This window comes from Thalassophryne amazonica, chromosome 12 (genome assembly GCF_902500255.1).
Source record: "Thalassophryne amazonica chromosome 12, fThaAma1.1, whole genome shotgun sequence".
Taxonomy (NCBI): Eukaryota; Metazoa; Chordata; class Actinopteri; order Batrachoidiformes; family Batrachoididae; genus Thalassophryne; species Thalassophryne amazonica.
The window spans coordinates 83,619,843-83,629,708 of record NC_047114.1 but is presented as its reverse complement, the minus strand read 5'-3'; the positions used below and the strand labels follow the sequence as shown (position 1 = coordinate 83,629,708).

At 48.8% G+C, this 9,866-nt stretch overlaps 1 protein-coding gene across 1 annotated transcript in view; it reads left to right on the top strand.

Annotated features, from left to right (window-relative positions):
- The first annotated feature begins 8,198 nt into the window (after positions 1-8,198).
- LOC117522445 (excitatory amino acid transporter 1-like) overlaps positions 8,199-9,866 on the top strand; it is a 39,423-nt gene continuing 37,755 nt past the window's right edge. Inside the window, exons 1-2 of the mRNA XM_034183852.1 lie at positions 8,199-8,235; positions 8,411-8,590. Coding sequence (XP_034039743.1) covers positions 8,428-8,590 — 163 coding nt within the window. The 5' untranslated portion in view covers positions 8,199-8,235; positions 8,411-8,427. The remainder of the gene's footprint in view (positions 8,236-8,410; positions 8,591-9,866) is intronic.

The following is a 9,866-nucleotide window of genomic DNA, read 5'->3' as shown; positions in this document are numbered from 1 at the left end:
CCCCCCCCCCTCAACGGGCGCCTCCTGGCGCCCGACCTGGCTTGTCCGGGTGTCTTCTGTAGAAATCGGCCAGGAGGGCCGGGTCCAGGATGAAGCTCCTCTTCACCCAGGAGCGTTCTTCAGGTCCATACCCCTCCCAGTCCACCAGATATTGGAACCCCCGGCCCTTACGACGGACGTCCAGGAGCCTGAGGACTGTCCAAGCAGGCTCCCCGTCGATGAGCCGGGCAGGAGGCGGCGTAGGTCCAGGTGCACAGAGGGGCGAGGTGTGGTGTGGCTTGATACGGGACACGTGGAATACAGGGTGGATCCGCAGTGAAGCTGGGAGTTGGAGCTTCACTGCGGCCGGGTTGATGATTTTGAGGATTGTGAATGGTCCGATGTATCTGTCTTTCAACTCGGGGGAGTCCACACAGAGAGGGATGTCCTTTGTTGAAAGCCACACCTCCTGCCCAGGCTGGTATGTGGGGGCCGGGGAATGCCGGCGGTCCGCATGGGTCTTGGCCCTCGCCCGGGCCTTCAACAGGGCAGAGCGGGCGGTCCGCCACACCCGGCGGGGGCCTGGACCGAGGGCACACCGACCTCTCCCTCCACCAGCGGGAACAATGGGGGCTGGTACCCCAAACATGCCTCAAAAGGGGAGAGGCCGGTAGCAGACGAAACTTGGCTGTTATGGGCATACTCGATCCAGGCCAGATGGTGACTCCAGGCCGCCGGGTGCGCGGAGGTGACGCATCGAAGGGCCTGCTCCAGCTCCTGGTTGGCCCGCTCTGCCTGGCCGTTTGTCTGGGGGTGGTACCCGGACAAGAGACTCACGGTGGCCCCCAGCTCCTTACAGAAACTCTTCCACACCTGCAAAGAGAACTGGGGACCACGATCTGAAACGATGTCCGATGGTATCCCATGCAGTCGCATGACGTGGTGGACCAGGAGGTCTGCCGTCTCCTGGGCCGTCGGGAGCTTCGGGAGGGCCACGAAGTGGGCCGCCTTGGAGAACCGGTCCACTATCATGAGAATTACGGTGTTGCCCTGGGACGGCGGAAGGCCCATGATGAAGTCCAGGCCGATGTGAGACCAGGGGCGATGAGGCACCGGCAGGGGTTGGAGGAGTCCCGAAGTCCTCCGATGGTCTGCCTTGCCCCTGGCGCAGATGGTACAGGCCTGGACGTAGTCCCGGACATCGGTTTCCAGGGACGCCCACCAGAAGCGCTGCTGGACTACTGCCACGGTCCTACGCACTCCGGGATGACAGGACAGCTTGGACCCGTGACAGAAGTCCAATACGGCAGCTCTTGCCTCTGGTGGGACGTACAGTCTGTTCTTGGGGCCGGTCCCCGGGTCCGGGCTCCTTGCCAGGGCCTCCCGGATGGTCTTCTCCACGTCTCAGGTGAGGGTGGCCACGACAGTGGACTCAGGGATGATGGTCTCGGTGGGGTTCGACAGCCCCGCTTTGGCTTCTTCTTCGTGCACCCGGGACAATGCATCTGATTTTTGGTTCTTGGTCCCGGGGCGGTACGTGATCCGGAAGTCAAAGCGCCCGAAGAACAGAGACCAGCGGGCTTGCCTGGGGTTCAGCCGCTTGGCGGTCCGGATGTACTCCAGGTTCCGATGGTCCGTGAAAACCGTGAAGGGCAACGATGCCCCCTCCAGCAAGTGTCTCCACTCTTCAAGAGCCTCCTTCACCGCGAGGAGCTCCCGATTGCCGACGTCATAGTTCCGTTCAGCTGGGGTCAACCTGCGGGAAAAATAGGCACAAGGATGGAGAACCTTATCAGCCTCCACGCTCTGGGACAGCACGGCTCCTATCCCTGAGTCAGAGGCGTCCACTTCCACTATGTACTGGCGATCAGGATCAGGCTGCACCAGAACTGGTGCAGTCGAGAACCAGCGTTTCAACTCCTGGAACGCGGCTTCGCACCGATCCAACCAGGCGAAGGGGACCTTGGTGGAGGTCAGGGCAGTCAGGGGGCTAACTCCCTGACTGTAACCTTTAATGAACCTCCTGTAGAAATTTGCAAAGCCGAGGAACTGCTGTAGTTTCCTGCGGCTTGTTGGTTGGGGCCAATCTCTCACCGCCGCAACCTTGGCCGGATCAGGGGCGACGGAGTTAGAGGAGATGATGAACCCCAGGAAGGACAAAGAAGTGCGGTGGAACTCGCACTTCTCGCCGTTCACAAACAGCCGGTTCTCCAACAACCGCTGTAGGACCTGACATACATGCTGGACATGGGTCTCAGGGTCCGGGGAAAAGATGAGTATATCGTCCAGATATACGAAGACGAACCGATGCAGGAAGTCCCGCAAGACGTCATTTACCAAAGCTTGGAACGTCGCGGGGGCGTTAGTGAGGCCGAACGGCATGACCAGGTACTCAAAGTGACCTAACGGGGTGTTGAATGCCGTCTTCCATTCGTCTCCCTTCCGGATCCGAACCAGGTGGTACGCGTTTCTAAGATCCAATTTCGTGAAAATTTGGGCTCCATGCAGGGGCGTGAACACTGAATCCAACAGAGGTAACGGGTATCGGTTGCGAACCGTGATTTCGTTCAGCCCTCTGTAATCAATGCATGGACGGAGTCCGCCGTCCTTTTTACCCACAAAAAAGAAACCAGCACCCATCGGGGAGGTGGAGTTCCGGATCAGCCCGGCAGCTAAAGAGTCCCGGATGTAGGTCTCCATTGATTCGCGTTCCGGACGTGAGAGGTTGTACAACCTACTGGGCGGGTACTCAGTGCGCAGGACCAAATCGATGGCACAATCGTACGGTCGGTGCGGGGGAAGAGTGAGCGCCACATCTTTGCTGAAAACGTCAGCCAGATCATGGTACTCCTTTGGCACCGCCGATAGATTTGGGGGGACTTTAACCTCCTCATTAGCCGTCATGCCGGGAGGAACCAAGGATCCTAAACACTCCCGGTGGCAGGTTTTGCTCCACTGCGTCACAACCCCGGACGGCCAATCTATCCGGGGATTGTGCTTCACCATCCATGGAAATCCCAAAATCACTCGGGAGGTAGAAGGTGTTACATGGAACACTATCTCCTCCCTGTGATTTCCAGACACAACCAAAGTCACTGGCTGTGTCTGATGTGTGATTAATGGAAGCAGGGTGCCATCTAGTGCTCGCACCTGCAATGGTGCCGGCAGAGCCACCAGGGGGAGCCCTACTTCCGTTGCCCATCTGCTATCTAGCAGATTCCCTTCTGACCCCGTGTCTACCAGTGCTGGGGCGTGAAGGGTTAAATCCCCACAAAGGATCGTTACTGGGATTCGTGCAGATTTGCGGGGTTTCCCCACGTGCGTGTTATGACCCACCCTTAGCCCAGTTTCTAAGGACGGGCGTTGTAGTTTGACCGTTTTGGGGCAGTCCTTCTGCATATGCTCACAAGAGCCGCAGACAAAACATTCCCCGCGGGCCAGCCTCCTTTGTCTGACGTTTGTTTTTATTTTGGCCCTGCTCGTGTCCATAGCCTCCTCAGCAGGGGGAGCTGTAGCCACACGGAGCTCTCTGGCAGTGAAGCGTGGGGACGACGTCACCCTTTCGGAACCGGAAGGGGGAGGGACGGCTCGTGCCCGGTCACGCCCCCCGGCCTGCTCCCGACGATGCTCATTCAAACGGTTGTCTAAGCGTATAACCAAATCGACAAGCCCGTCAAAATCCCGCGGTTCCTCCTTAGCCAGCAGGTGCTCCTTTAGGACCAGAGACAGTCCATTTACGAAGGCGGCGCGGAGCGCAACGTTATTCCAGCTGGACCTCGCTGCCGCGATGCGGAAGTCGACTGCAGCACGCTCGAAGCGGTCTCGCCTCTGTTGGGATGGTCAAAAACTTGTTTGAACTCCCGTATAAACTCAGCATAAGACGTTAGGAGCCGTGAATTCTGCTCCCAAAGTGCCGTAGCCCAGGCGCGTGCCTCTCCTCGAAGCAGACTAATAACATAAGCCACCCGGCTGGCGTCTGACTCGTACATGACAGGACGCTGTGAAAAGACGAGCGAACACTGCATGAGGAAATCTGCGCACGTCTCAACACAGCCTCCGTACGGTTCCGGAGGGCTTATGTATGCTTCAGGGGACGGTGGGGGGGGGTCGTTGAACGACCAGTGGAACGTCTGTTACGGGCCCAGGACCAGCCAGAGGAGTGGCTGCAGCAGCGCTCTGATCGCGCGCTTCCACCCTGGCGGTGAGAGCCTCCACCCTCCGGTTAAGGAGAACATTCTGCTCGGCCACTAAATCCAGCCGAGCCGTGAAGGCGGTTAAGATTTGCTGCAGCTCACTCAACACGCCTCCCGCTGACGCCTGCGCTCTTGGCTCTTCCATTGGCCGTTCAAACTCGGGTTGACGCCCCTCGGAGTCCATGACGATGGCCGAGAAATCCTGTTGGGAAGGTGTCGTAGCACGGACCCACAACAGGGGGCGCAAATGAACGGACAATGAGTAAGCCAAAAAGTAACAATTTAATGTTGTGATAATACACAACTAAATGTATAGAAATTTGCACAGTCAATAAACACCAGGTGACATGTGGGCAGGCTCGAAGATAGAAGACCCCTGACGAGAGAGAAGCCGCGTCCCACATGGCTTCCACCACCAACGGTCTGAAGAACACCGGAGCCGCCAAGTCCAAGTCCCCAGGTGGCCTCTGTCTTCGGCTGTCGACCCTGGTACTGCTGGCAGAAAGCAGAGATAAGATGTATGAGTGTGAGTCCGCACACTCAGTAATTCACAGTCCATACACAGTTAGGAGGGAGCACCTCCACCTCCAATCACACACTCGTACAGCTCCTGGTTTAACCACTTATCTGGGTTGGGATGTGAGGCGAAGCCGTCGCTGTCACACCAAACGCCAATCCCTCAGACAAGGAAACACTCCAGGAAAACGTCTGTAACAGAAGTTTAGGTTAAACACACAAAGTGTCTGTCAGCAGAGAAATTACCTTTTTTAATGGTAGTTGATTTCTCGGTGGGGAGGTGGAGTTGCAGTCCGGCTTAAATAGTGGTGTGGATGAGTGACAGCTGGTGTGATGAGTGACAGCTGTCACTTCCTCTGGGTCTGGCGCCCTCTCGTGCTTGGAGCCCGCACTCCAAGCAGGGCGCCCTCTGGTGGTAGTGGGCCAGCAGTACCTCCTCTTCAGCGGCCCACATAACACTGTCTTTCCTGTCTGTCTCTTCTGGCTCTTGGTGGTGGGTGTTTCCCTCTGTCTGGCCACACCATCCTTCTGGTATGTTCCATGCACACCTGTTCTCTATCTGCACCTCATCACCTGGGTGTATTTAATCTCCCCATTGTACCTTACTCCTTCGCCAGATTGTAACGCCTTGTGCCTCTTTCCAGCTCAGTTTCTTGTACAACCCCTGGCAAACATTATGGAATCACCGGCCTCGGAGGATGTTCATTCAGTTGTTTAATTTTGTAGAAAAAAAGCAGATTACAGACATGACACAAAACTAAAGTCATTTCAAATGGCAACTTTCTGGCTTTAAGAAACACTATAAGAAATCAGGAAAAAAAATTGTGGCAGTCCATAACGCTTACTTTTTAGACCAAGCAGAGGGAAAAAAATATGGAATCACTCAATTCTGAGGAAAAAATTATGGAATCATGAAAAACAAAAGAACGCTCCAACACATTACTAGTATTTTGTTGCACCACCTCTGGCTTTTATAACAGCTTGCAGTCTCTGAGGCATGGACTTAATGAGTGACAAACAGTACTCTTCATCAATCTGGCTCCAACTTTCTCTGATTGCTGTTGCCAGATCAGCTTTGCAGGTTGGAGCCTTGTCATGGACCATTTTCTTCAACTTCCACCAAAGATTTTCAACTGGATTAAGATCCGGACTATTTGCAGGCCATGATATTGACCCTATGTGTCTTTTTGCAAGGAATGTTTTCACAGTTTTTGCTCTACGGCAAGATGCATTATCATCTTGAAAAATGATTTCATCATCCCCAAGGGGTTGTATTTCCTTGCCTTGCTTCATTTGCCTCATCGTGTTTTTTGACTACCTGCCTGTGTACCTCGACCACGCCTTAGCCTGATGTTTTTGTTACTGTTGCTTGTTTTGGACTGCCTTTCTGTGTACCGACTCCAGCTTGTTTACTGAGTAAACGCCTTAACTCCACTGAGCAGTGTACCTGCGTCCTGCATTAGTGCCCAGCCCGTCTTGCCTGTCAAACCTGATAATAACTACAACCTCTGGCAATAAGGATGTTCATTCAGTTGTTTAATTTTGTAGAAAAAAGCAGATCACAGACATGACACAAAACTAAAGTCATTTCAAATGGCAACTTTCTGGCTTTAAGAAACACTATAAGAAATCAGGAAAATAATTGTGGCAGTCAGTAACGGTTACTTTTTAGACCAAGCAGAGGGAAAAAAATATGGACTCACTCAATTCTGAGGAATAAATTATGGAATCACCCTGCATCAAATCAGATCTGCTCGTTCGTCTGCATCTAAAAAGGAGTGATCACACCTTGGAGAGCTGTTGCACTGACATGAATCATGGCTCCAACACGAGAGATGTCAATTGAAACAAAGGAGAGGATTATCAAACTCTTAAAAGAGGGTAAATCATCACGCAATGTTGCAAAAGATGTTGGTTGTTCACAGTCAGCTGTGTCTAAACTCTGGACCAAATACAAACAACATGGGAAGGTTCTTAAAGGCAAACATACTGGTAGACCAATGAAGACATCAAAGCGTCAAGACAGAAAACTTAAAGCAATATGTCTCAAAAATCAAAAATGCACAACAAAACAAATGAGGAACGAATGGGAGGATACTGGAGTCAACGTCTGTGACCGAACTGTAAGAAACCGCCTAAAGGAAATGGGATTTACATACAGAAAAGATAAATGAAAGCCATCATTAACACCTAAACAGAAAAAAACAAGGTTACAATGGGCTAAGGTAAAAGCAATCGTGGACTGTGGATGACTGGATGAAAGTCATATTCAGTGATGAATCTCGAATCTGCATTGGGCAAGGTGATGATGCTGGAACTTTTGTTTGGTGCTGTTCCAATGAGATTTATAAAGATGACTGCCTGAAGAGAACATGTAAATTTCCACAGTCATTGATGATATGGGGCTGCATGTCAGGTAAAGGCACTGGGGAGATGGCTGTCATTACATCATCAATAAATGCACAAGTTTACGTTGCATATTTTGGACACTTTTCTTATCCCATCAATTGAAAGGATGTTTGGGGATGATGAAATCATTTTTCAAGATGATAATGCATCTTGCCGTAGAGCAAAAACTGTGAAAACATTCCTTGCAAAAAGACACATAGGGTCAATGATCATGGCCTGCAAATAGTCCAGATCTTAATCCAATTGAAAATCTTTGGTGGAAGTTGAAGAAAATGGTCCACGACAAGGCTCCAACCTGCAAAGCTGATCTGGCAACAGCAATCAGAGAAAGTTGGAGCCAGATTGATGAAGAGTACTGTTTGTCACTCATTAAGTCCATGCCTCAGAGACTGCAAGCTGTTATAAAAGCCAGAGGTGGTGCAACAAAATACTAGTGAATGTGTTGGAGCGTTCTTTTGTTTTTCATGATTCCATAATTTTTTCCTCAGAATTGAGTGATTCCATATTTTTTTCCCTCTGCTTGGTCTAAAAAAGTAACCGTTACTGACTGCCACAATTTTTTTCCTGATTTCTTATAGTGTTTCTTAAAGCCAGAAAGTTGCCATTTGAAATGACTTTAGTTTTGTGTCATGTCTGTGATCTGCTTTTTTTTCTACAAAATTAAACAACTGAATGAACATCCTCCGAGGCCGGTGATTCCATAATTTTTGCCAGGGGTTGTAGTTCCTGCTCATCTAAATGTAGCTTATAGGCCTTTGGCAGCAGGTGCTAGCTGTCGTGAAGGCTCTGTGTGTTGGTTTAAGTATTTTATTACACACAGTTGGGATGATATGGCTTGTTGTGGGGTGAAATGTCTTAACAGAACATTTAAGATATTCCTGATACAATATTCACGCTGAGTGAAATTCTCATCTTATTAAAGCCTGTGTCTGTGACTCACTGCTGCTGCTTCTCCTTCTTCCTCTGCAGCCTGTAGCTAATATTAAAGAGATACAAAAAACAAATATATCAGCAGGGAACTTCATACCGTCCCTGCTCAGAGCAGCGCTCAGGTGTACTCGTGATTCATAGAAACCTCGATCAACTGATCCTCATCTTCACCTTTTAAAATTGGTTGCATTTTTCCATCAGTACAACGGTAAGAATACACAAACTCTTATTACTTTGTCATACGTCCTGGTGGAATTATAATGCTTTTGATTTGTCACTTTTATCCACTTTGTTTTTACAATTCTTAAAGCTACTTTAATCTCTGTTCTGGATTTGAAGCTTTCAAACCAAAAAAGTGTAATTTGTTGTATTTGTTTCTGCAGTTTATGCTGCTTATAATATGGTACCATCCAGCTCTGAAGGGTTGACCGAGTTAGAAGTTGTCAAGGTCACGGAGCCACTTCAAATCAGTCATGTGTCAACCATTAAGAAAAGAGTGAACGTCAGAGCTTTTCTGAGGACGAATGCTTTTGTTCTTCTCACTGTGGCTGCTGTTATAATAGGTAAGTTGAGAAATTAATTGCATTTTATTCTCCAAAGCCAACTCTTTAAATCCACCAACAATTTCCTCCTAGTACATTTTTGTATATTTATGTCTCCCATATGTTAGGAAAATATATTCATACCAAGTCCCCTCCCCCTCACCTACCCCAGGTCCCTTAATTAAAGTACATGAGTAAAGAAAATGCATGGATGGATGCATTGGTGTATCCATCAACTGAGGCCATCTGGTTCATAACAACCAGTGGTATTCATCCAGGTGTACAGGGGGAGATTATGGGAAGGAATGTCTCGAAAAGGAGGCGTGGTCAACATTTTGGATCAGGGCAACTCACCGGGCATTGTGCATTGATGCTCAATGAGTCTCGTCAAGAAACAGGTGAAAAATGCTGGAAAGCTGAGCATGCTGGCAAAGCCACAAATGGAGGAAGAAGAGAAACAGCATTTCCTTCCATCATTAAGCAGTTTTGGTTATTCTTGTTACTTTTTCCGTGACTTTTGGGCGATAAACTGGTGTAAAGCATAATGCCTGTGTATGAAATCTGAGGATTTAGAAACTATCTAGAATGGAATTTTATTCAAAGCTGAATTTATTCAGTACTATACAAAAATGGATTTAATTAATGCGGATCATGTGGAATTAATGCAGCCTGTGTGCCCAGTCTGGATTGTGTGATATTGTGCCTTCATGTCTGCAGAATTTGGAAGCTGGAACATATCGGATCTGTTTAAACTTTCAACACTAAATTAAAATAAAATAATCATTTCATAGCTGATGACACATTTGCTTTCAGAACTATTGGCTGATGAAACATAGGATCAGCAAGTGTCTCGTCTGCATCATGAGGTGGAGAACATATTTGGAATCCTGCCAAAGTTAATTTTATTTATATATATATATATATATATATATATATATATATATATATATATATATATATATATATATATATATATATATATATATATATATATATATATATATATATATATATGAGGGCTGTGAGAAAAGTATCGGACCTTTTTATTTTTTTCAAAAACCATATGGATTTGAATCACATGTGACTGCATCAGCCAAGCTTGAACCTTCGTGCGCATGCGTGAGTTTTTTCACACCTGTCGGTTGCGTCATTCGCCTGTGGGCAGGCTTTGTGTGAGCACTGGTCCACCCCCTCGTCATTTTTTCATTGTCAGAAGAATGTCTGAAGGACTGCCGTTTTGTTGCATTAAAATTTTTTCAGAAACTCTGCCAGACAACCAGCTGGAAACCATTTTGAA